Below are 25922 nucleotides of genomic sequence, written 5' to 3'. Positions count from 1 at the left end.
GAGTGATAGTAAGCACCTAAGATGCTTGAGCTTATCAGAATGCGGGAGGAGAGAGATGTGCCGCTCCAAACATGGAAACCGTACGATTGGATACATGGTTCCGTGCTCTGTCAAGCCTCCAGCCCTGTTGACTGGTTCCTAGACCGCTGTCACGGGTATAGAGCATTGGGAGAGAGGGTTCAGGATGTGAGTCGGTTGGATTGCGATGCTGTTGTCGTGTTTAAACTCTGGGATCGGTAGCAGGCGAGGTTGTTTCTAATCATGGTCTTGGTTCCATGTCAAGGAAGATGATGAAGTAATACGTGAGGACTCTTACAAAGCGTTATTGCCCTTTAAAGCGGGAGGAGCAACAGGCTCAGGATAACCATACAACACCCCCGGGATGGCCTGTTGCGAGCCCTTCTGTTGAGCCGAGTTGGAGGCCTCCTTCATGATGCCCCATCCGTAAATCAGTGCGGGCTGAAGACGAATAGGGCCATTGTCAACAGCCGATTTGACTTGCCAAAAATTAGGCCCTTGTACGAACCCCGAGTCTGAGCACGGCACATATACCAACAGTGGAGTCTTCCTGTGCCTGTCCTTGGCCTTATTGACAAGGTGTGTTTCGACACAACAACCGACAAAAAGGATGAAGGAAATGGCGCCCAAGAGGCAATCGAAGGCCAGAAGAACTTTCAGGTAGAGGATACTGCGAGCACCGAGCTTGTGGGTATTCTTGATTGGATAGTGATAGATGCATCCCTCTTCATCACACCAAGTATCGGTGTAAGAGCTGACAATCCAGATCGCAAAGGAGTCGATAAACCAGGTAAGGAGATGAATGGCGATGCCAACTCCTGGGTTAGCGGCTTTTCGGAGCTTCGACCTCCACATAACGGAGTAGTCGATCAATGTCATCAGCATAGCAAGTAAAGCCTATAACATGATTAGTCATTTGGCTTGAATGGATACTATCGAAAACTATTTTCCCGTACCGGTGTGCCCGACAGACCAAGAATCAGTTCCGTAGGATTCCACGTACTCTCCCCCCTAGAGTACGGGGAGTTCAGTCTTTGGATAGTGGTAGCGATGACGAGAATGACGATAGAAGATATCAACAACAAGGTACCTAGAGCCAATTTGGTCTTATTCCATCGCTCATAAGTTGGACGTTCGAAGAGTAATGGTTCGAATGGCGTGTTGCCCGTAGCCATTTGGACTTGTCGGTCACCCCAGGACTTCATGAGAACGCTGGGAATTTCGTCTTTTTGGCTGCTTGTTATCCCAGACAGTTTTGCGCCAGATGCTGTGAGTTTATCAACATCCATCCTCGCCTAACTCCCTCAATCGGTGGATACAGGATGTGATCGGCTGAGCGAATGACTTCAACAGTATGAAAACGATCGACGAGAAGCAGCTAACAAGCAAGCACGAGAACAGAAGGCAGATGTACTGAGCAGATAACGATTCAAGTGAGATGTTATATCTGCGGAGTATTCAATGTAGGCTCGTTGCTTTGAGTGTCATGTCAAGGAGACCGTCGCTGTGGCTGAGCAAAAGTATTGGCGACACCGCCAAGAGGTGACAACCCCGGTTGACGGACCAAAAGCAGCCGAGCTCCTGGTAAGCAAACGAATCATCAAGCAGACTTCTGTTGCTGAGAGGTCCAACACGAACATTGCAAGGTCATGCTTACGAAAGGCCATGTGGTGAACAATGTTAATGTTGTATCGGCTAGTCCTTTCTCTAAGACAAGCCACAGAAAAGAATGGTTAAAGGATTGTCCTCCTCCCAGTCGGGTATGAGGTTCAAGATGGAAGCAATATTGATCCAAAGCACAAAATACATGGCCACGCTGCTTGGTCTGCTTGTAGAGTGGTTGGCAGCGCGACGATGCAACAGGATAGGGGAGGGGTTGGAAGGTTCAATAACGGTGTAGCATCTGCCATTTCAAAGCGATTCTATAGAGCAGTTGACAAGAGTGGACGGTGAATATCTATTCGCGCTGTAAGACAACTAACAAACCCATCAATCCTAGCATTACTGTCTTGAGCCATGGGTGCTCGGACAGCATGATAGTGACGTATCCCACAAACGGGACATAGCCCACGACACTCCTACAAGCCACAGTTAGCGCCGTGGAAAGCTCAATCTTTGTGAGGAAAACGTACCCAACGATGTCTTTCCTAGTCAGATAGTCTTGTCCACGAGCGTAGAGCTCGGTGTCATCTGCTGCATTGTTGTCGCCCTTGGTGAGAAGCTTTGCATCCGGTCTAAAGACCCCTGTCAGCTCAAATTCGATGCAATGTTGACGGGCAGACGCAGAACGAACCCTGTGCCAAACTTTCTAACCACCCGATGCACAATTGGAATATCCTTCCCCTTCACATTGTATACCACAATCTCGCCCACGTTCGTCTCGGAAAAGATGTTGCGGTTCCACAAGAAGAGTAGGTCACCGCGCTGAAACGCGGGCTCCATGCTGCCGGAGAGAACGACGACAATGGGCGATGGAGAGTCGGTAATGACAGACAGGCCTTTCCACATCTATAGCTAGAGTCAGCGACAAGGCGAAAATAAACTAATCTGACTAAATGCTTACCATGAAGGCCGTCGAAAGGATTAAGGCAAAGTTAAGGAGCTGCGTTGCAGCCTGCCGTGGGTTTCCTATCGTTGACAGCATCCTGGATGCTTGAGAGGATATCTGCCACCAGAATTTAAGTAGCCTTTTGTGAACCGAAGAAGAGCTGGTGTTGAGTCGCGGATGTTGTCGTCAAAATCTGTCAAGTTTAGGAGCTCGCAGCTGGGTAGCCAAGCTTGAGCGCAGTTGTCGCCAGTGACCACCGTGTTGAATTGACAGCGGGCAATTGGCCCGGAGACCGGAAAAGTGGGCCCAACGGTGTTCACTTGGCCCTTCAGCTTGGCAGGGCTCTGAAAGCCCAGGCAGCGCCAAGGTCATCCTTGGGAAGCCAAGATCTTGGACGCGAAGATCAAGCATGACAGCACCGGCATCTTCTCTCCCCCTGAATCTTGTGGGGATAAAGTTGCTTCCTGTTAAGACTGCTAACAGCACTTTTGATAGAAAACATGCTTCTCTCTGAGAATCACAACTTAGGCCGACTTGACCAATTCTAAGCCACGTATACTATCTTATAACCCTCATTCCCCTCCCTCTCACCTGTGGAAAATTATTTGGGCTTGGTTTAGGTCCAGGACGAAGAATCTCGAGTTCCAAGGCTGCCATCTCCTCTTTCCCAGATGTGCAGATCCTCCACGGTTGTCCACCCTCATCACTCATCAATCAGCATGCACTTACTTAGTTTCTGCTTCAACAATCAATAAACAGCACAGCCCTTTCCTTGGGGGAAACGTGTCCAAAGATGGGCAGCCACGTCTACAAGACTTCAAGTTGTAGACCAGTCTACTACTTTTTCCATGCAGTGTTTCTTCCTCTTTTCTCCAAAGTCAAACCTTGTAGTAATTTCCAGGGTCCATCTCGGAAATTTGGATCTTGAGAATAGCTCTTTTCGCTACTCTACTCTTCTTCAGTCGGACACGAGACTGACGGTCTGTCCAATATGCCTTCTCAAGAACGAACTCCGCTGCTGGCTCATAGCCATAACCCATCATTGGGTCCGGAATATCCTTTGCTCAAGGATTTGCTCAACATAATTGACCGCTTAACACGTTCATCGTGGGGATGGCTGACCCATGGGAAATTGGTGTTTTCTCGGGGTCTTATCCTAGCCTACCTCACAGCTGTCACGCCAGTCCTGGTTTACTACAAGATCAAGTCGCACTCCGCGACTGAGAACGGCTCTCCTTGGGCTTCACTCTTCGATTTTTCGACGGCGACATACACCTGGAACTGGTTCCTTGCCCTTCTCGCTTTTGTGAGTGGCCCCTTGCATGGCTTGCAATGCTGGTTGCCCACTCATTGACCTTGTTTCTAGGGCTGGAACTTTTTGAAGCAGCGTATCCGTCGTCATTTTCGCAAAGGTCGCCATAATGTGTGGGAGGCCGCAGTTTTGGCCAAGATTGCCCCCTCAAAAGGCTCAAGCCCATACGCCGACTTCTATCTTAGTCTACTCTACACTGCCGTCCAAGTCTCCAGCTACCTCAACGCCATCATGTACTTGGCAGGAGGTGATGGCGGTGAGACCGTATCGATGCCTCTGGATGAAGAATGGCTTCGTGGCTTTTATGTGATCAACTTGTATTATGTGCCAGCATTGCTGTCGGCCATTGACACCCTCGTGCTCAATGATGTCAAGCGTCATGAGGTGCGTTGACGGCCAACACTGGACTGGGACGTTATTGACTAATTGCCTGTAGTCGGTTCCAAGTCATGCTGCCGCAGTTGCAGTATTGCTAGGTAGCTACCTTGGTTGGGCATCCTTCGGCAGTCTCGTGACCGGCCAGTATCCCTACCGCTGGATGGATTCGGGTGTGCTTGGGAAACGGTCACTTGTTGCTGCATACAGTGCTGGATTCATCGGAATAGGCCTGGCCGGTACGTACAGCAAAGAGAATGAAGAGTGGGCGGAATGCTGACTTTTGCACAAAGTATTTGGCCTTACCTATGGGCTTCATGTCTTTAAAGAGAAGCTCATCGAACAAGTCTATCAAGGAGGACTCGGCTGCCAGACTGACGATTCTGATGTTGAAGATGGCCAGAATGGAGATCAGTCTGCTGAAGCCTGAGCGGAGCCCTGAGCGGCGCAACTAACGATGAGCTCGGTTGAAGTTCGCAAGCTAGGTGGGCAGTTGCGAGATGAACATGCTGGTGCGAGCCTGGGACCGTTTGGGGTATTACTTGTCAAAACGTTATCATTATATTTAACTTGATTATTGGACTTTTCTCACTGATAAGAGCTGAAAGTTAGGATCTTAGTCTTTTTAGAAGCTTTTCGGTTATACCCGAGTGGATATATGGTTAGTAGCACTCGCAGCCGAGGATGCTGGACAAAGATCAACGGACCCAATACGGCCACCTCCTTTAAACAAACAAGCAGCCTATTAGCCCGAGCTTACTTGATCTCTTTACAGAGAGTTCTCTAACAAAAAAAGTTGTGAGGTTTTTGATGCATTTTGATTTGTGCTGAACCACTCCCTTACAGTGTGATCCATCATCCAGAGCTGCCCGGCTCATCTCCTTGGAGATGTGGGACCTATTGCACGGAGCGCATGCGTTTGCCGCGCTGCTCCACTGGACAGTCCCCGGAGTACCAATACCGCGGGTGGTGTAGACTTGCTTGGGCGACCCCGCTGTGGGGAATGTAATCTTGGCAAGGATATGACCCCGATACAATGATGCATACATACACTTTTGTTCTTTGGGTATCAGGCTAGGTAAGTTCAGCCAGACTACATCCTGCTTCGCTGTTCAATTCATGAGGCTTTTCCTTGAACTCGAAGTTTCTGTGAGGCTGTGTCCATGATACTTCTAGTAGGTATGTGTGGCATCGTTTGTGCACGTGCGCTGTTGGAAGGTGGACAGCGGCTAGAGAGACTCGGTTTGAGGTGATTCGCCGTTATAGGAGGCATTCTGACCAATTCCTTTTCTTTTTCTCAGCCCCCATCTTCGGCGAGAAGTCGCGCAGGTAGCGTCTCTCTGATGCTGTTATGCATCCGTACAGCCTCTTGAAGTGACCAGCACATTCTCATGGTTCCTAATTCACTCTCGAGTATCACCCTGTCACGCTAAATTCACATCCAGGCACCACTCTCCAGCCTCCATTGATCATGGTTGACACCAACAGCAATTCACCAGTCAGTCTACACCAGGGAAATGGACAGCCTTACCCAAGAACAGTCAAGCAACAAGCCGTCCCGCCTCATTCCCTCCTGAGCTACATGTACCCAATGACGATGCCGGCGCTTACTAGGGTTGCCGGCTGTACATGCTGCCACTTATCTTTGCAGCTGTAATCTCCGCCCTGCCGACGTCTTTGCCATCCTCTGGCGGTTTGTGCACTCTGTGATTCGTGGTAATCTGTATTACCCTACCAAGCAAACCAGCCAAACACTGTTTTTGGTTGCCTCTCCACCTTGCTGCACGTCGACACATAGTGCAGTCTGAACGGCTGGTTGACGCCGGCATCTGTATAAATAGACCCTGCCACCCCCACACCAACATCTCTTCCTCCCTTTCCTTTCCCCTTTCCCTTTCATCACAAAAGTCAAGGGTCGCAAAGCTGTGTTTAGGTGTTGTCTCAGGGTCTTTTGTCTTTGGGATAACCCTTCCCGGGCCCCGACGGTCCTTTTTGTGTGTCTCCTTTTTTTTTTTCACTCCTTCTCCTCCCTCCTGCTCCAGTCCTTCGTTTCTTTTCGTCACTTTCTGCATCTCCCCCGACTCGATATCCGGTAGCGGTAGCAGCATCTAAATCTTGTCCCATCTTTAATCTGCTGCCGTGTCTACCACCCCGTGCATTGACCCCTCTCTCCAAACAAACACATCTCATCTACCTCCGATCAACATACCGTCATCGTTGTCGATAAGCTGCATAGCAGTCGCCATGTTCAGCAAGCGTTCGCTCAGGTCCCGCGACGGAAACAGCTCCCAGCGGGAGGCTGTCTCGACAGCGATAGATTCACAGCACCGAGTCGACAAGTCTACAAGGCTGATGAGGAAAGAGCGCGCACGGGATCAGCAGAAAGTGTCGAAACTGCAGCGGTCGCTAACTGGCGAGGACACTTCTCGTCCATCGTCGTCCCAGGCGAAGATCAGCGAGAAGGACCTTGCCCCCTCTCCCATCATCACCATGGTGGTGGGCCCCGAGGCACGGCTGTTTGCGGCGCATCAGAATGTGCTGTGCCAGGCTCCTTTCTTCGACAGGATCCTGCGCGGGCCCATTGCGGATGCGCAGAACCGGAGGATCGCGCTCCCCGATGAGGAGCCGGAGGTCTTCAGCGCCATCCTCGAGTACCTCTACAAGGGCGACTACTACCCCCGCTTGGTGCACAACAAGCACCGCAACTCTTGGGAGCTCGAGGATTCGCTCTCGCGTCGGGCCGCCGTCCAAGATTCCCCGACGCTTCCCGATACACTTAAATTCGGAGGTGGCCGCGCAGGCCAATCCCCCAAGATCCCTCCCGCTGTCCAGTCGACCATCTATGTAACGAGCGTCGGCCAGCACATCCTCCGCGACACCGTCATCTACTGTGCCGCGGGGCGTTATGGGCTGGAGGAGCTCCAGAAGCTGGCGCTGCGCAAACAAGGGCTGCACACGGGCATCGACGTAGGCACCGTGCTGCGCAGCGCCCAGTACTGCTACGCCAACACCCCCGACTCGGACAGCTGCCTGCGCGCCCATTACCTGGCGCTCATCATCCGGTGCCGCAAGACCTTCAAGCGCAGCGGCACCATGCAGGCCGAGATGGAAAAGTGCGGTAGCGACGTGTATGGACCGGGAAGCGGCAAGCTCTTCTTCGACCTGTTTGTTGCCATGTGCAACCACCTGGATGACGTCATCGAGGCGAGCAATATTCGCACTCCGAAGACAGTCTGAAGGGTTGGGAAAGTGGTGACTTATGGGTTTTCTGGTTATCTGCAGGTGTAGAGTATTCGGGAATGTAACCCCAATCAAGCAAGGAGATGGGGTGTGAGCAGGGCTGCATCTTTGTGTACTCTTCAGCATCCGGCGTTTCCTGGATCTTTGTTTTCTCTCGTCCTAGCTCCCCGACGGATCTCATACCTCAGATTGGCACACCGATTGGGGAGATTTTCTATCTTCTCTTCTTCTGAGGTTGGCCGACCAAGTTTTTGAGCAATCTTTGTTTGGGAGCGAGAGGGGTCCTAATGTCGATCCATGATGCGAGGATGTGCATGAGAAAACGCTCACAACCCGCTTCCCCTCCTCTGTCCCAGAGTTATTTTTCTTTGCTTGATGTTTCCCGTTTTGCGATACCCTTTGAGATGCTGGACTGGTTTTGGGCTTTTCTATGGGAATCCTGGCATTTTGGGACTTTTTTCAGATTGCACATCAGATTGGTTAGAATGTTCGCTGGTCGAATGCTGCAAGAAAAGGTCAGCTCAGGAGGAAAGGAAAGTCTGGGATCAGGAAGTGGTTTAGTTGCTTGTCCGCTGCAGTCTCGGTGCTAGAGGCAAAGAAAACATACGCCGTTGACCGCACTTCCCAATCTCACCAATCATGGATTGTGTTCTCTTATGCTGACTTTTTTTTTTTGCCTACTATCCTTCTATTTTTTTTTTTTTTGAGACAGTAACTGGCTCAGCATTTAGTTCTTCCCTGGCGTTTAGGTAAATGAGCTTCGATATCGACTCGCTACTCAGATTGGGCCAACAAGAGCAGTGGAAGATGGTATGACAAGGCAAAAAGAGAGAAAAAGGCAGAAAAAAAAGTCATGTTTGGGTTTGCTGGTTGGATAATCCTTCCCTTCTTCATTGCTTTTTTTTTTTTTTTGCAGCGCCACTCAATTCTCAAATGCGCTTGGCTGCATACGCTTTTCTTTTGTTCTTCGAGAAACGACAATCCGGATGATCATGATTGGATATGGCAAGATAATGTCTGCATGGTTGCTTGGAAACATCATCGCATGAGTCAAGCATTCACTTTCTGTAATGACTGATGACGATAGACACATCTCTGAGTCAAGCTGGCTGGAAAATCCTGGTCTTCCAAGAATTACCAACCTCTTGACTCCCTGCTTGGTTCCATGCCTCATGGAGGTCTAGGTAATGGCATGAAAATACAATAAAAAGACAAGATTCGGCCACCTCTAAAACATCGACCAACTCTCCATCGTGACATGATGTGCCTTCACATACTTAATTGCACAAAGCCGTCCAACAGAAGGTAAGGTAAAACGGACGTGGACCTCATATTGCCCCCTTTACTCCTTCCATGTCACCTCAAAGTCCCTAAACTCAACCGCCAACTCCCCTCCCACATCTCCCGGCCTCGCCGCCATACAAGCCACTTCGACCTCCCACTCGTCTCCATCCCCAAACACCCAGCATACCTCCCGCAACGGTACCTTCTCCCCGGTCTCCCCATCGATCCGGTACACCCACAGCGACGTCCCACTGACATCTGTATCCCTCTCCACCAACACCGTCGCCCAATCCCCTTGGTTCCCTGGCAAATCAGCCACGCTCCAGTCAGCCCAGGCGTCGCATGCCACGGTGCTGAGGCGAGGACGGCCGTTGTATAACTCGACGCCGGTCTTGATCCATTTTTCAGGGCCTACGTGCTTGGTTGGGGTAGTGGGAAAGTTGGCTCGACGGAAGCTCAGGAGAAGACCGCCTTGGTCGTATTGGTACTTCCAGGAGCCGATGAAGGAGAGACGAGCGGAGAGGAAGGAGGGGAGGGGGCCTTTGGTGCGGAGGGGGGATGAGGAGGTCTGGTTTTGGGGAGGTATGGAGGTTGGTGCTGTGGGGTGTTAGCTGTGATGTATAAGAAGGTTCAAGATGAATAGTTGGCATGTGTAGCGTATGGGTAGAGAAGTATGCGCAAGAATCAGTGGCTTAAGTTAGACGGACCATTGAAGACATCTGTAGAAGGGGGCTTGCGCCAGATGTCAGTCCCCGGGGCAGCTTTGATAGAGAATGTCGTGCTGGAAGCCATGACGGTTGCTTCGGTACGGCAAAAGAGCACGAGGGTACAAGGCCTGACAGGAAAGCTCTCAGAGATGCTCGAGATGAGATTTGAGTGAGATTTCCGAGATCATAGTGTAAAAAAAAAAAAGACTGAAGAGACATTTGGTTGGCTGAGTAAAGATAACCCATTTTATACTTCCCTAAACGGCCAATTCCGCTCGCCAGAAGCTTATTGCGAGCTTGGTGCTACTATAACTGCTACCTAGTGTCATCAACGAGATACCTACGTCAATAAAGATTCCGTCATTGACATGTTAATGATGGACTGAAGAAGAAGGTGGTTGATGAAAGTCCATCTTGAACAGAGGAGCAGCTGACCCCTGGAACGGCTGCCGGCCCGTTAATCCAAGTTGCCGCGTGCCAACAATTGGCTATCCGGGAAAAGCTCGGTAAAACCGAGCCTCCGGATTCCCAGGCGGGACCAGCTTTTTTTTTTTTGGCCGTTGCCCAAAATTTTGGCATCCCATCGGAACTCGAACTCTGGCCTTTCTCTGCCTTTGAAGGGCGCTGACTCATCCGGGTGGTCTGGGCGTCCTCGCACCCAGTTTTTGTGCTGTTCCCACCCACCCCGCTCGGCTATCCAGACACAATTTTCGCACAATTCCAACAACCCCACAGACGCGACCGACGTCAAACATCGCCGCCAGTATCTCGCTGCGGTATCTCGCACCCAGTCTTGGCTAGGTCATCCTTCCGCCAATGGAATAACACCCTTTCTTTTGACGCAACATCACCAAGTCTGCTCTGTGCCCGTCGAATAGAGGCAGGCCGAAACCGCCCTTCCCGCCGACAATACTCTGCCTTCACATCGTTAACGGCGGAGCCGTAGCAAACAGTTTGGTGGGGCACGACTCGGCCGTTACTTCGGTTATTCTACTTCCCGCTCAACTGCTTTGCTTCCTTTGGGGAGTTTACTTAATCGCACCCCTGTTTTTACATGATCCCTTTTTTTTTTAAAAGGAATTGCGAGGCCAACCATGTCTTCGCCCGTGAAGATACGCGTCGGCGGTGGCGCCGGCTCGAAACCCAAGTCGAAGAAACCGAATGCCGTCCGCCGCATTATTCTCCATGAGGAGCGCAACCGCGAGAGTTCCGTAGCCTCGACGGCATCTAGCAGCACCCCTGCCGCTCCTGCGGCATCCAACCGTCCTCAGTGCAAAAACCCCAACTGTACCAAATCTGATGTCAGGGACGGAGCCTGCCAGAACTGCGGTTACGTCGTCTACGAGAGCAACATCGTCGCTGAAGTCACTTTTGGAGAAACTGCCAACGGTGCTTCTGTGGTCCATGGTACCCATGTCGCCGCTGACCAAGGTGCCATTCGCCCCAGTGGAGGTGGTCTGGCCTTCCGTCGTGTCGCTGGTGCTGGCGCCAGCGAGGCTCGTGAACGCAGTCTTAGGGAGGCTAAGCAGCTTATGACTCAGTTCGCCTATCAGCTCCAGATCCCTCCTCACGTTACTGAAAAGGCCTTCCAGCTTTACAAGGTTGCTGCCAACAGTAACTTCATCCAGGGTCGTCGCAAGAACACTGTGGCGGCTATCTGTCTCTATGCAACCTGCCGCAAGGAGGAGAACAACAAGGTCATGCTCATCGACTTTGCCGACATCATCAAGACCGATGTCTTCCTTCTGGGTCGTAGCTACAAAGAGCTGCTTGCCTTGCTTCCGGATGTCAAGGAAGGCTCAAAGCCAGTCATCATTGAAGACCTTATTTTCCGTTTTGCCAGCAAGCTTGAGTTCCTGCACGATACTAACAAAGTGGCCATGTCGGCCATCCGCATCGCGCAACGTATGCGCCATGACAATATCACTCACGGTCGTCGGCCTGCTGGTATCTGTGGCGCAGCTCTCATCATGGCCGCTCGTGCCCACAACTACCGCCGCACAGTTAGGGAGGTGGTTTACATCGCCAAAGTTACCATGGCCACGCTTCAGGAGCGTATGGAAGAGTTCGCCAATGTTCCGTCTGCTCAAATGACAGTCCAGGAATTCCACGAGTCTGACAAGCTCCCCGAGACGTCACACGACCCCCCGTTCGTGTACAAACAGTCCAAGGAGTGGCAGGAGAAGCATCCCAAGCGCACCAGAAAACGTAAGGCCGCGTCAACTGCTTCCTCTAACGGAGCCATAGACGAGAATGCAGCCAAGCGTCAGAAGACGGGCCAGGACCAAGTTTCATCTACCGGCACCGAGTCAAGCACCCAGGCCACATCACCTCCCCAAGCATCGCTGAACCATGGCTCTTCTGAGGCTGGTGTGAACCCCTTGAGTGAGGAGGAGCTCGCTCTTGTAGGTGCAGCCATCGAGAACCCTGAGGATCAATTGGAAGATTTGGCCAAGGCCTATGGCTCTGGGGCCGAGGAATCCGATGAGGAGTCGGAGGAAGAAGAACTGGACCCAAGCAGTGAGATGGCGATGGCAGCCGCGCAGGGCATTCATGTCCCTGGAGTGAACATCAAGATCAAGCCTAGGAATACCCCCGGGGATGGCAGCCAGGGAGCAACGAATGAAACCAGAGCAGGTGGTAAGAGGACGCGCAAGCAGAAACCCACTTTGCGCATCGATGAAGAATGGGAGTTGGATGAGAACAACCTGGAAAAAGAGATGCAGGGCCATTTGAATGATCCTGCCCTCATTGGTGCCTCAGAGCAAGTCGCCAGGGACATCGAACAGCGTCGCGAGAGAGAGAAGGCGGCGCGCCAAGGGCTGGAGTCAGCTAAAAACGCTGCGAACAAGACCAATTCCTCTACTACCGTCACGGCAACCACGAATCAACCCCAGCAAAACCCTGAACAACCCTGGGATCCCCGATTCACACCCCCGTCTAAGGTCTCTGATGACCCGATCATTCACGAGGATGAATTCGCGGATGACCCGGAGGTTATATATTGCAAGTTGGACGAGAAGGACGTCATGATCAAAGAGATGATTTGGGCCAATCACAACAAAGATTACATGCGCAAAATGCAGCAGAAGATATTCGAGGCCAAGATGGCGCAGAACGGCCCGCCGAAGCCGAAGCGTAATCGCGCCAAGAAGCCCCGCATTGGTGAGGGCCAGACGGCACCCGCAGGCTCTGCGCTTGAGGCGGCTCAGAACATGCTGCGCACTCGCGCAATCAGTTCCAAGCTTGATTACTCGCGCATGGGTAACCTCTTCGACCCTAAGGGCAGTCTGGGCAGTAAGTCTGGGGCGACTAGTACCAATGGCGATCACAGTGCCCGTGGCAGCTCCGCAACCAGCGATGCTGGAGACCACAGAGAAGGGTCCCACAAGAATGGGAACAGGGCATCGTCAGTCACTAGCCAGACCACATCTACGACAAAGGCTGCGTCGGCTTCCGAGGCGGCCGTCAAGGCCCTTGCCAGTCTGGCCAACGAAAGCCAGGAAGAAGATGGTGACGAGGATGACTATGATAACAATGACGACGGTTATGGTGGTGAAGAAGACTACGAAGAGGATGGATACATGGAGGACTTTGATCCGTTCGGTGGCGATGATGAATGAGTACGGTGAAATGACAGGCACGCAGAGATCTTATTTGAAGGGGTCTGCCATTGCATAACCAAAACGGGGAGTTTAGGGCTTGGACAACGGCATTCAAGACATCGGCATTTCGGGCGGTTAGCGTGACATAACTCGATACCCAGGTAGCTCCTATTCGTGTAGACGCAGGATCGTGGGCAACCACAGCGTTGCAGTCTCTTGTTGTGCTGCTCTATAGAGACCGGTAGGTGTCTCGGAAATAAGTAGAAATCTAAGGTCACATGTTACTACTTTCTGCCGTCTGATGAGTGATTAGTGCAAGGAAGGCCTCAGTCGTTTCGCACCACTCACTACCGTCCTTTGATTTTGCCCGAAGCCTTGCTGCCTCATAATAAAACTCTCACAAGATTAGCGTTAAAGGTCGCAGTCAGGGTCGAAACCTGTCCACTCGCGACCCCTGCAAGCAGGCTGGCAGGTTGCCATACCACGCACGGGCTCCCAGCCTGCTTGTAGTTGGTGTTGAGTCGCTACACCTAACCGCTGCACCAAGCGAGCGGTATCAGGTCAGGGCGGCCTGCTGGTTGTTGAGAGCACAGGTCTCGACCTCGTCCACAAAGCCCCTTCCCAAGAGGAGAGCTCTTATGGAGACGACTTAGGTCCCTCCCTGCTCCATTCACCATCCCCTTCAGGGCGACCTGCATTTCACCAAATCAATGATATCCACGTAACATGGCGAGCGGCATCTACGATCGACCAGGGGCGGGATCATCTCGATTGTTGACTTTCCCCTTACCATTGCCACAGCAACCGTCGCTTATCACGTTTACTCTGCCGAGTCATGCCATGCTAACCCTCGGCATGGAGCATAGATACCCAGTCTTAGACACCGACATGAAACACTCGAATGCAAATCAGAGGATCTTACTAGCTATTCTATACTCCTCTGGTCAATCTTGTGTCATGCAATCCTGGTATGTTCAACATCGACGACCCTTTTCCACAACCGAACATAGACCTTCCCCCTCCGTCCTATCTAGCACCCCTAAAGAAGCTAACTCAGGTGTTCATGTCGAAAGTACCTCCCGTGATAGCCACAAACTCTCGTTCAACCTGTTCCCACACTAGTGGAGCAAAACGTCCCCTCTTCAATTCACTCAACTCCGACACGGTCCTCTCCGACGTCTCTCCTTCAACATCAACAGAGTACACCCCGCTGCCAATGATCCCATCCGTCCCCTTCGCCACAGTCACTCCCTCAACCAAGGGTACCCCATCGCCCTCATGCTCATCTTTACTGCCCTCCTTCGGCGCAAACCTTCTGCTCGTGGCGAAAAACAACTGCCTCTCCCCCGCCTCCTCCATCGGCAGCTTCAAATCATTTTTCATCACCCACATCACGGTGCGACATATCATCCTCAAGACCGTCGCCCTCACCCCCGGGATATCGCTCCAGTAATTCTTTGGTATCTCTCCCGGGTCTGTATGCACAAACGAAACCAAGCCATTGCCCAGCCCGGCGCGGAGGTGCTCATCCGCCGCGCGCTTCGCGCATGCTTCAAGGGCCAGTGTCATCAAGGAGCTGTAGTGGGGAATAGCGTGCAGTGAGCAAGGAGAAGAGGACATGTGGAGCTCTCGGCCCTCGTCGGCCCAGTGCGAGCGGTAGACCCAGCCTTCTCTGGCGCCGGCGAAGATGGAAACGACGCGCCGCAGTCCCGTTGCGGAGTATAGGAGGGATGAAAGGTTGGTGATGAAGCGCAGGCGGGAGAAATACATGACGGCGAGTTGGTAGGGGAGGCCTTCATCTGTTTCTGTTGTTGAAGTCAGCGGTCCTCGGGTTAGAGCTTTGGAGGAAATAAGTTTTCTTGACTTACTCGTTTTGTCTTGCATCGTACTCGTGTTGAGAAACAGCAGGTTGACTGCATTCTCCCTCCGCCGGATTTCCAAACAGACTTTGTCAACCACCCGAAGCAGGCTGACATCGGCACGTATGTACAGATACTGTCCGCTAGGATTAAGTTGCTCGAGCTCTCTCGCAATCTTGTTTCCTGCCCAGCAATTGCGGCCAATGAAATATATACGAGGTTGTTTTGCATGTCGTGCGAATTGTTTCATCGTCGCCTCTCCGAGGCCGCGCGTGGCGCCCACGAAGACAGCAACTAGGCCAGGCGGGAGACGCTCGATTTGGGCATTCGAGTCTCGCATCTGCTGTAGTGTGACCATTTTTTTTATTTTATGATTTACAGCTCGAACGTCCTGAAGATTTATCTAGTTGGATTGTTAACGATGAGATACCGGAGTCTAAATGGCCATGGATTTGCTGGAATCCCCGGACTTTTGAGTGGTTGATGCCACGTCGAGACATGTGAAGCAATTTCAGTGTCGCCTTCCTCTCTTGCCGTTCGCTCTGTGAACCAAAGTGGTCAAATAAAAGATGTGAAGCCATCCGAAGCCTGTCGAAAAGCTACAAGAATTTCAGAGCCTGAGTGGCCCAGTGTGCTCCATGATGTCTAACGACCGCGGAGAATCTATGAGGTCTCTTCAGCTAAAGCCTTCCAAATTACACCGGTTATCTACTACCTAATAACATGTAAAAAACCTCATCCTTTGGTATCCATTCCCCCTTTCCTTGTGCTGTCCTGCATTTAAGCAGGGCATGAACAACTACAAACCCTTCGCTAAGGGGGTTTTGTTTCACGTACTCAAACTGCATCCTCCAAATGGTTTTGTTAAACAGCTTTACACTCCTTATCGTTCTTGCAGCATCTTCCTCGCTCAGTAACTCCAGTTACAGTGTCTAAACTATGGCCTCATGGTCGTTCCTTACCTTCCTCCGCCCAACCCTCCAAGTGTATCCAAAGACTCTTATATATCGCAAGCGTGGCAACAGACTCTCTGGCCATCGTACAATATTTTTCTTCCCCATCCTGTCTAGCACGCTTTTTGAAGTGGTGTACCCTCCCGTTGATCTCTATTAACTGTGTCAGATTCCTCAGGCGCGGCGAGGCCGAGCTGAAGAATTTATCCCAAAGGGCTGGCACGCAGTCAAACTTGCGGGATATGTGTATAGCGGGCCCTCCCAATGAGTTACTGAAATTATTTGGAATGATGTGCGCCGAAGATTGCCAGTTAAACGAGATTTCTAAGATCCATCGGCCGTCGGGATGTAGAAGCAGAAGCAAAGTTCCGATAGGGGTGTTCTTTGAACGAGATGGTTAGTGATGCAGCATGCCGTGGCCTAGAGAAATTGCTATGGCGTTCCAGAACTTTTTTTCGCAGCTCAAAAGCGTTTAGACGACGTAGCCGTGGGCATGTTGATGGATTGAGCATGGTAATAAGAAAATAGAGAAGATTGCCGTCATACCCTGCGGTTGAGATCGTATAAGCCAGGGTGAAGGTCCAAGTTGGCAAGAATGCGCGCGAGAAATGCAGTATCTCATTATAAAGGTCAAATCTCTTCTAAGTATTCTAGATTGAATAGCCAAGATGCGGTCCTGACAGTCCGGGAAATAACCCCGTCCCGAAGTACCAATGATCGAAGCTTGAGCGGTGCAGGAAGTATCTTCTCATATCGATGACAAAGGGTGAAGATATAGAGAAATTTCATGCTGCCTTCGGCTAAATAACGCCTCACTGTCGCCATAGAGATGGATATGTGCAGGTATCGGAGGTTGGCTGACATCAAGAGGACTGTTTCAATCTCCTCGACCCGCCAGTCGATATTGCAGTAAAAACCAGTCAATATCAGCGCCTGAAGGCCGCGGAAGACAGAGATGGTTGGCTTGTCCACAGGCCGTTTCTATCGGCACTCCATTTTAATTTTCACTATCATCTGTATACGAGTCCAGTGAGTGTGCTTGGCGTCTAACCATTCAGCAAAGTCGATGTGCAGAACCTTGAGCTTTTTGCAGTGGTTTTGCATACTGCGAAGGGTCTCTCAGACAGGAGAGACATTCGCTATCCCGTTGGTCTAAGTTATAGATCAGCCTGATTGCAACATGTGAGGCGGTGGTTGTGTGAAGGAGACATACGTCAGAATCCCGAGAAATGCCATCTCTGCTGCTACTGTCCGCATCAGCCTATCATATTTCTTGTTATACATGTTTTCAAAAGGGCTGAAAATGACTGTAAACTTCCGAACGAACGAGGTGTATCCGGCAGCTCTAAATGCAGGAAGTCCCGATTTGTACCCGGTGACCTTGAAGGGGCGGCAGCGGAATGGCGTAAAGATGTTTCTGAAGGCCTTATTCACGCAGTGAAGAGCTAGTAAGAAAGGGCGATTGTCCATTTTGAAGCATGCTGTCAATGTTTCGAAGCTCCAGGCGCTAGAAGTGGAGGTAAAGGAAGTTTACCTATTCTCCCGAGAGCGAAACGAGGTTGGAGTCGCTCGCGAAGATAACAGCCGCCGACATGGTGCTTTTAATCAACATTGTGCAACCAGAGCTGCAATGCCAATGAGAGTCAGTAGATAATAAGGGATGCCTACAGCAAGATGCGAGATGCGATTGACATGGATGACACCTTACTGAGAGCCGGTAGACTCTTTGCACACAAAGTTGAGTAGGTACCCAGCAGGCTGCAAGGGGACCGTTAACCTGTTTTTTTTTTGATCACAATACTAACGGAAAGTACAAGGCATAATCTATACGGAAATAGAGGAGGACTTGTATTACATTAAAACAGATCAGCTGTCATGGTTACAGAGAAAGTCTGTAATCTATGTGGTATGCCTCAAAGTCTCAGCTAACGTCGAGATCTCTGCGACACAAAGGTCGATGTTACGACTTCATAAGTGAATAAGTCTTCACTTCGTTAGTCGCACATAGAGTGATAGAAGAAAGTCATCACGCTCATTTGATCAGCCCTAGGAACTATCGAGGGAAATAGTTGTTGAACCATCGCTTGAAAGGCTAAACTGACTGCTGAGGTGTTAGCCAACGAAGAGCTCTCATTATGCTTTGCTCAAAAACCACGCACATTGGAGAATGGATGAAGACTGGCAAAAGGATGGAACATGGACTAGAACTTACGAGGGCTGATGTCTGATCCTCCCTTCCCACTCATGCACAAACCGTGAGCCATCCTTGAGCCAACTACCGAGCCTTTTCTCAATCCTCCAAACTAGTGAGTGCGCCTCGGACGTTTCTTGCGGTGAAGGCATCGCCATACTGGGTGTCCCGTCATGCTTCTCTTGAAGCCAAATCCCGGCGCCAGCTGTGACCATCCTCTCCCTTGCGATCCTAACCTGCTCCATTTGCCTCAAGTCTGCAACGGTAGGGTCGTCACGCCAGTAGAGGTAGAGGCGGCCGGTCTGGTCGTAGACGGCACGCAGACTGGGAGTACCACACGTACATTCTGTGTGTGGTTGGGTTAGCAGGGACAGGACGGGGTGTGTTGTATCGCAGTTTCCGCACAGCCAGGTTGTTGGGACTGGGAAGGCCAATGCTAGTTCACCGGAAGGAGCTTTTCTCTGTTCAGCATTTGTCGGGAGGGAAGGGTTGATATCGATCTGGGAAGGCGGGTGTAGTTGGTGGGGTAGGGGGTTGATGGGCTGTTGACTCATGGTGTTGGAGTGTTTGACTCCGACAATGTGAAATGTACTGTTGCAATTGGAAGGACCAGACTAGAACTTTTGGGCAAGGTTCCTAATGTGCTGAGCATTCAAGTCATTCTTCGAGGGGGAGCAGATGTCATGTGTCGGTGTCGACCGCGTTCTGGATACAAGGACCTTCAACAAAGACTTAGTTACAAGTTGAAGGAGGTATATAGGTGACAGGCTACATTGCTCGACATTTATAGGTCAAAGCTCTTGAAGACCCGAAAACAAGGCTATATTAAACCATCTCAAACAGCGTAAATAAGCCACCATGCATGGTGATGTATGGGAGGGGCAACTCCGAAGTATTACTCCGAAGAGAACCTGGAACTCTCTTTTAACAGATATGGTAACATACATAATACCCCAAGCCGCTAGTTTGCCTGCTTCAAGGTAAAAATTGCAGCAAAATACCATTAGACATATTGTCTTTTTTTGTTCTCAGTAAGCGATAAGGAAAAAAAAGTTCAGGGTTATATCCCTAAGGAGAGTCATAGGGTTCCGGGATAGGGGGAGCGGGGGAGATGACCATATGACGGACTTCCCCCTTTGCATCCCGACTCAAATTAGAGACTGGCTATGCCAACAACATGAGGTGAAGGGCAAACTGCACATGCCATTATGGCATGCAGTGCACCTGGACAAATGTGACTGTTATTCTTGAAGCATTCAACATGCAACTGTGCATTCTAAAACTGCAATCGTCCGATCTCTTCTTCAATGTCTCTGTTTGCCACGGTGACCAGCATTTCTGATCATTGTCAAGTGTAAAGATGACCTTTTCACAACAGCTTCAATGAGTCCTTTCAATGTTTTGCATTGACACGGGACCAGTGTGCAGTGCGTGTTTGGCACTCGACCGTTCTCCACTCAGATCGGATCAGAATGACCGGTCATCACGGGAACTTGGCTGACGAAAAGGGCATGTGGGACTGGAGTCTTCGGGATCGGCCGGCTGGGAGCCACCAGCAATGCCGGCTCCGATGATCGGGGCATGATCTCGATTCTGTTCGGTTCAGTTGGTCGGGTGGGTCATCGGATTGGTCGCTGAGTGGGGTCAGGATTCTCACGAGCACGCCCCAAGAGTTCCATGTAAGGGGCGTCTCAGCCCCACTTCGTCGCCATATATGATGTATCAAGCTTCCCCTACATGTCAGACATATCGATCGTGTGGCAGCCTCAAAATGTCGGCTGTTCTTGCATGCCGAGTGTGATATTACAATGGTATACTCTACCCGAGGGGCAAGAGATTGGTGCCAGTGGCTAAGCTGAGTTCATAGTTTCGGCTCACAAGTCCCTTGTACTCCCTATCTATTGTTTTCCCGTCTTGTATAATAATGAAAGGAATCACAGAGCATGTGAAGTGCATGTAATAACATGCTAAAACTCGTGAATATTCCTGTACCTATAGATATCCTCTCTATACAATGTTCCATCTAAAGCCGTGGTATCATGGAGAAAAAGAACGCATGGCATAAGCAACCGCAGAACCTTAAAACCCAGTACAGCCCGGTATGCTCCACATTACATATCGCACACATGCTTGAAAATATATTCCAGGGGTCAAACACATCCTGCTTCTTTCACGCAGTTCCATCATCCGGAAGCCCCTCTACTGTTTCTGGCGGCTGCAGCCACCCTCTCCCAGAGGCCTCAAGCATCCCGCGATACCACAAGTCCGCCATCTTCTTGTACCCGCTATCATTGGGGTGAATGGTATCAGCCATGTCGTGGGCGGTGGGCGCGTTGGGGTCGCAGTGCATCTCAACAAGCACGATGTGCCGGCCCTCACGACGCAATCTCCGAGCAAGAGTGCGGTACTGGGCATTGATCGTAATCACATTGCGCTCAATCTCCGGCTTCCGGTTGATAATGAGCGTGCTGAGCAGTATCACAGCGCGTGGTGACCGGTTCCAGAGGTCAATTAGCATTGATTCCATACGCCGACCAATGTCGTTGAGCGAGTGAGACTGAAGCGCGTCATTGGTGCCGGCGTTAATCAGGATTACATTTGGTTTGAATCGTGCCACAGGCCCGCCGTTCGGGCTCGTCGCCTTGACGTGGACTTGGTCAACTCGAAACCCTGGCCAGCCCTCGACGTCGTTGTCGAGCATGGTGCCCGATTTGCGCGAACCAACCATGTTCACAAGGTTCCCTCTTGGGCCAGTAAGGCTTGCGCGCAAATGAGCGCGAAATCCATTGCCATCAGTCGAGGCCTCTGTGCAATGAACTGTGTCAGCTGCGGTACTGGGATAGGAAAAAGGACAAAGACAATGTCTTGGATATTCCAGGGACTATGCCAGGGCTCGATCAACACAAAGGAGACATGTGCGCTTACTGAGCACTCTTACGGCAGCTGATAGATACAAAAAAAAAAAAAGAAGAAGGTCAGTATGAATGGGAAACATGGGCTTACATACGGCCGTAGACAATCGACGCGCCGAGCGGTATTATGCGAAGAGGCACACCATTGCCCAATGCTCTTGCCTCGATGGTTGAATTCCCAATAGGAACAGCTTGTGCAGTGAAGGGAAGGAAAAGTGCTGTTGGAAGAGTCAGTAAGTCCTGAATCAGAAGCAACTCATTTATCTCAAGGCAGGCTTCATAGGCTTACTGAGGAGGCCTGCAAGCGATCGGGCTACCATTATCGCGATTGTCTGTTGTCGAGAATCCGCAGACCAAGAATCAAGTGCGCCGATACTGCGACAAAGCGCCTATAGACGTGGAAGGGGAAGCCGTCCTCGAATTATGCGTATTAAATAGAGTAAACAAGAAGAAAGAATGAAATTTTCGAGGACGTGAGGTGTCTCGAGAAAGAAGGTGGTACAGCAGGCGTCGCCGACGGTGATCGGAATAAAGCAAAGATTCTAATCCCCCGCCCCCTTTTCAATCTCAACTTCTTCTTAGGAGACGCTTCAGCAAGGGCGTATGGACGTGCTTTGTTCAATTTAGACCTCGACGGACGCATGAAAGCGTCCAGAAGGATTGCTAATTATGTTCTGACTCAAAAGTGTGAAGGAGCGGGAGCGCCTTGCGGACAGCCAACAGGCTAAAAGGGGGGGGGGGAAAGGTACACCAATTATCAACAGAGGAGGGGGTCAAACGACCCCACGGAATGATCTATTGGAACGGTAGACATATAGTTTATGTATGTAGGGTACACATCGCTCGGACGTCTACCCAGCCCTATATCGACTGTGATGGCATGCTCCCAGTTGCTTGTCAGACTTTGGCGTTACATTGTTCTTACGGGAGACCGAGGCGCGGGCGTGGCGTAAAAGTAACGAGCAACGGCTCCAGCAACTTTGTTGAGCTGTTTGGGGTCTCGGCGCGGGCTAGGCTTCCTATCTGGCACAAAAAGCTTGAATTTCCCTTGCAGAGGTATGTGTTGTTACTTCGTCGCGAACACAACCCTGGCGCTCCTCTTTTTGACGCTGATAAGACGCTCCGCAAACATGGTGATGCCAGCGTCTCAGGTTGGAACCTTCTTTCTGACCAGAAAGGGGGCCTGCCGACCGGATCTGGACTCCAACCAAAGAGAGGGACGACAATCCAATACTAGCCGCCTTGGCTCGTTATGGAGCTGCTTTGGCGTGTCCAGTGTAGTGCTGACTCACCCGTTGGGTGCCAATACGTAGGCGAAAGCGGCAGAGGATCTATGGTAAGTACACACTACACGCGCAGAATTCAGCATAATCTCTCATGCAGCAGCATTCACATCCTGATTGCCTATCTGGCTCACTTCGCAGGCTCACACAAGGTTCAGCAGGGTGTTTAGCGAAATGCCCTCACCGCACCAAGAGGCGCCGTGAGGCAGGGGAAGATACTGCATTGGTACTGAGGAAACAGTTTAGGCAGTGATTATCGTTTATCATTGATCCGATGAAGTCAAGAGGAAGCTGTGCGCTGCAAAAAGCCATGGACCCGCGGCTGTTCCTGGGAACCAAAATGCGGAAGCGATGCTGCGTCACGATGCTGCTGGGATCGCTGGATGAGGACGGTGACAGCGGGCCGAGGAAGCGCCACGATGCGATCAGATGAACTTGACGGTTGGGGGCCAAAAAGCATGTGGTGAAGGCTGGAGCCGTCCTAGAGCAGCATCCAATTAAAGGCTCTGCGTTGCACAACAGATCGTTGATGCTGCTCACCAACAATCAAGGTACCTGGCTGTATGAGCCCACCTCTCAGCGACTCCTTTGATGCCGATGCAGCCCTGGCGATCTTGGCTCTTTTTGGTATGTGTGTGAAACACTCGTGGTACTAGTCACTGGAAAATAAGACGTTTTAGCCAAGCAACAAAGACGTGAGTAATCTGGCACGCAAGGAGCCACATCAGTTTCCATTCCAGGGGCTTTTTCAGCCCTACGTCCCCCTAGTGCAACCATGAGAAAAGGTGCGGCAGTTGGCCAGAGCGCACGGCTTTTTTGTCCAGCCACTTGACTGATCGCTTACTGAGGGAGCAAGGGACAAGTGGAGCCAACACAGGACGGTAGCAGCTCAAAAAGTCTTGGCATTGTTGATCCATGGCCAAGGGAGGAAAGAAATGGAAAAAATTGACTCGGATGCCGGGAGTCGAACCCGGGGCTGTTGAGGAAGCAGTCACTGCTTAGCAGTGAGAGTCAACGATGTTACCGCTACACCACACCCGATGTCGAGAGTGGTTTCCGATGTGTTGCCACACGTTCTCCGGAGATCTCATCTTCAACCTCAGGATAGGACCGATCGTCGTATTTTTTTGTGGGCGGCTCATGATCACTACCGCGAGATTATCCTAATCTTGACAATAGTAAAAGTTTGCGATCATCATTGTATTTTTGTACTTCTGCGCTGGTTTCGGATGTCTGACAATACTCATATTCAAGACCAACCGCTTCTCTGGTGAAATATACCGCGGACCTAGCCACTGCGCCGAGAACAAGACGGGTGTAATTGCAGCGAAGCTTATGTTCCTCACCAGCAGCACGGCCTTAAACATAAGCATATCTGACATCTCTCACTAAGGGGCTATTTATGGTCTCCTGTAATCCCACAACACTATATGCGCGCGGCCGAGCTTCAAGATTCGTGAGCTGATCCGTCGGACCTTCTCTTGCTGACACGCGCCGAGTAATCCCTGAGTCTCTAACTTTCTCTATGACGAAGTTACGAACTACGAGTGGACCAAAAGTAATACTGGGCTGATCACTAAAGATTGTTTCTATTGTCGCCCTTTGCGGCTTTTGATCTCATGAGAACAGTGCTCACGGCTCAAGTCACTTGCTCTTTCTGCCCAACGGCCGAGATGGGAGCTGTTAAACGCGATGTCAAGCGTGGCCATGGTCCATGGTGATACCATTTTCGCAACTGAGTCTTCGGGAGAGATAACATTACCAGTAGTTCACGTGACATTGTCCTCTTCTCCACTTTTAGCACTCTTCTCCAACATCACATTGACCGCTTGAGGACGGGCCCAAGGCCGTGGGACTTGTTGGCATGGCAGATATTTTGTGAATGTCTGCAGCCCGTAAGGACATGTAAAGCCTTTGCCGTTGATGCTTCAGTGCCGATCAGCTGCATTGACACTGTCAACCCTTGATAGTGAGCTGTGAGCATAGGACGATCATATAAAGTCAATCCAATTAACTTTCTGCTAAGTAGGGCCGAAAAGACAACCTCCGGCATAGTTTAAAAGTTCCAAAAGTCGGTAACTTCACCTACCTTGACTTTTTCACACCTCTCTTCGTTCATGTTCTACTTTTGTCTTATTTCCTTTACACAACAAAATGCCAATAATTTCTCCCAGTTTTGATGTGTGTGGTGCCGATTATGACTCGGTCAACCAGGTTGGTTCAAAAGACCCAAATGCGTCACTAGAGCTCAGTTACGGGAGTTAGTGAAGGAATCCCCTGCAGTCTGCGTCGCAAGTACAGTATTGAAAAGGCTGGACGTGACGAAGACGTGCTTCTTACCATTGCCACTGGAAATCTTCTTTCAGCCTTCCTCTATGCTAATGCGGCTGCTGGGGAGTATATTCTGCCTTAAGCGCTGAGTCTGCTCGGAAAGAACCTTAAAGCCAGCTCAGCCAAGTTCCTGTTAAGTTGCTTCTGTGTAACGAGAACATCCGGAACATAGTCGTTGCTGCAGCGAGGATTGCCCATATATCCCCGCTCTCTTGGGTACTCTAGTCTTTGTCAAGTCTGCAACTCACCGAGTGGCTTTTCACTTGGACTGGTTCTGTACGAGCTTGAGTGGTGGCGTATAAGCGATCATAAGAGACTGAAAGCAACATAATTTGCATCCCTTTCTCCTCAGTAACTACTTACAAGCCAAAAGCATGTCCCCTTCTAACATGTGTATGATCAGCGAAGCTGTTGTCGTCAACGATGCCAACTGAGACCCAGCAAGCCAACTTCCTAGCTCACCACTCCGGCCTTGGAGGACTAGCTCACATCTTCGCGCCGCCCATATTGCAAGCATGCAACATTGCATGGTTGACCCGTTCTATTTTGACGGGACAACTCACTGGATAAGGCTGTTGTCTTCTCTTCCCTTCTGGAATTTGCGCGGTGCTACCGCATGACTCACTTTGTTTTCCCTGTGTTACCAACCCTCTTCCTCATTTTGAAATCAAAACTCGTGATCTGATCACTTTCCTTCCGTTGTGCAGGCCGTATCCGGTGCGGCGCCAATGGGAAAGGAGCTGCAAGCTGTGATGAGGAAAAAGTCGGGCAGAAGAAAGGCACAGGTTTGTCAATTCTGGGGGCTGAGGGAAATCTCGGGTACAGTGACTATCTTGCCACTGGCAGCCGGGCAGGATGATACAGGCAGCGTGGGATCTCTAGTCAACGGAACGGAAGCACAAATCGTGAAAGAGGACGGAAAGGATGTTGAGTGCCCGGGCCGCAGTCGACGAAGAAGTTAACTAGGATATCACCAGGCTAATTGTGAGACGTTTGTGGTCGGCTGGTCGGAACGGATGATGTAAGAGTCTTCAAGGCTGGGTTGTTGTGCATTATGGGCCGCAAGAAGGTGAGTTTACTTTTTTCAAGCAGACCAAACGGCGTCATGGACAAACACTTACCCAATCACCAGGAACTCATCAAATTCAAGGGGACGCAAATCGCCCCCACTGAGTTGGGGGCATTGCTCATCAGTCATCCAATGATCCAAGACGCCGCAGTTGTCGGCGTTCCTGCAGAAGGGACGGAGGTCCCACGGCAAGTCAATCGCTTGCCTCCTTTTTACAGTATCAATATGATATGGA

General features: G+C 50.8%; 8 protein-coding genes and 1 non-coding gene across 9 annotated transcripts; 3 read left to right on the top strand and 6 right to left on the bottom strand.

Annotated features, from left to right (window-relative positions):
* Positions 1–312: 312 nt before the first annotated feature.
* Positions 313–2662, bottom strand: CTHT_0035830 (uncharacterized protein; the record flags this gene model as incomplete). The annotated part of the gene is made up of 6 exons (XM_006693949.1): positions 313–915; positions 975–1029; positions 2001–2096; positions 2151–2252; positions 2312–2526; positions 2582–2662. 6 exons carry the CDS (start codon positions 2660–2662, stop codon positions 313–315), a joined length of 1152 nt encoding a protein of 383 aa, XP_006694012.1.
* Positions 2663–3557: 895 nt separating this feature from the next.
* On the top strand, positions 3558–4708 carry CTHT_0035820 (uncharacterized protein; the record flags this gene model as incomplete). The annotated part of the gene is made up of 4 exons (XM_006693948.1): positions 3558–3872; positions 3933–4262; positions 4484–4492; positions 4547–4708. 4 exons carry the CDS (start codon positions 3558–3560, stop codon positions 4706–4708), a joined length of 816 nt encoding a protein of 271 aa, XP_006694011.1.
* A 1789-nt stretch (positions 4709–6497) lies between these two features.
* On the top strand, positions 6498–7490 carry CTHT_0035810 (uncharacterized protein; the record flags this gene model as incomplete). The annotated part of the gene is made up of 1 exon (XM_006693947.1): positions 6498–7490. One exon carries the CDS (start codon positions 6498–6500, stop codon positions 7488–7490), a length of 993 nt encoding a protein of 330 aa, XP_006694010.1.
* Positions 7491–8835: 1345 nt separating this feature from the next.
* Positions 8836–9569, bottom strand: CTHT_0035800 (uncharacterized protein; the record flags this gene model as incomplete). Its single annotated transcript, XM_006693946.1, has 2 exons — positions 8836–9374; positions 9485–9569. 2 exons carry the CDS (start codon positions 9567–9569, stop codon positions 8836–8838), a joined length of 624 nt encoding a protein of 207 aa, XP_006694009.1.
* Positions 9570–10578: 1009 nt separating this feature from the next.
* On the top strand, positions 10579–13107 carry CTHT_0035790 (transcription factor iiib-like protein; the record flags this gene model as incomplete). Its single annotated transcript, XM_006693945.1, has 1 exon — positions 10579–13107. One exon carries the CDS (start codon positions 10579–10581, stop codon positions 13105–13107), a length of 2529 nt encoding a protein of 842 aa, XP_006694008.1.
* A 1035-nt stretch (positions 13108–14142) lies between these two features.
* Positions 14143–15306, bottom strand: CTHT_0035780 (uncharacterized protein; the record flags this gene model as incomplete). Its single annotated transcript, XM_006693944.1, has 2 exons — positions 14143–14894; positions 14958–15306. The coding sequence occupies 2 exons, from the start codon at positions 15304–15306 to the stop codon at positions 14143–14145; spliced, it is 1101 nt and encodes a 366-aa protein (XP_006694007.1).
* Positions 15307–18109: 2803 nt separating this feature from the next.
* On the bottom strand, positions 18110–18646 carry CTHT_0035770 (uncharacterized protein; the record flags this gene model as incomplete). The annotated part of the gene is made up of 1 exon (XM_006693943.1): positions 18110–18646. One exon carries the CDS (start codon positions 18644–18646, stop codon positions 18110–18112), a length of 537 nt encoding a protein of 178 aa, XP_006694006.1.
* Positions 18647–20262: 1616 nt separating this feature from the next.
* CTHT_0035760 (uncharacterized protein) lies at positions 20263–21324 on the bottom strand (the record flags this gene model as incomplete). Its single annotated transcript, XM_006693942.1, has 3 exons — positions 20263–20897; positions 21100–21222; positions 21294–21324. 3 exons carry the CDS (start codon positions 21322–21324, stop codon positions 20263–20265), a joined length of 789 nt encoding a protein of 262 aa, XP_006694005.1.
* A 1912-nt stretch (positions 21325–23236) lies between these two features.
* On the bottom strand, positions 23237–23328 carry CTHT_0035750. The gene is made up of 2 exons: positions 23293–23328; positions 23237–23271 (listed from the first exon to the last, which is right to left on the bottom strand). It is a non-coding gene; the product is annotated as a tRNA-Glu (tRNA).
* Between the last annotated feature and the right edge of the window lie 2594 nt (positions 23329–25922).

Source organism: Thermochaetoides thermophila (genome assembly GCF_000221225.1).
Source record: "Thermochaetoides thermophila DSM 1495 unplaced genomic scaffold scf7180000011816, whole genome shotgun sequence".
Lineage (NCBI taxonomy): Eukaryota > Fungi > Ascomycota > Sordariomycetes > Sordariales > Chaetomiaceae > Thermochaetoides > Thermochaetoides thermophila.
Note: the sequence above shows the minus strand (reverse complement) of the source record. Positions and strands in the feature narration are given on the sequence as shown.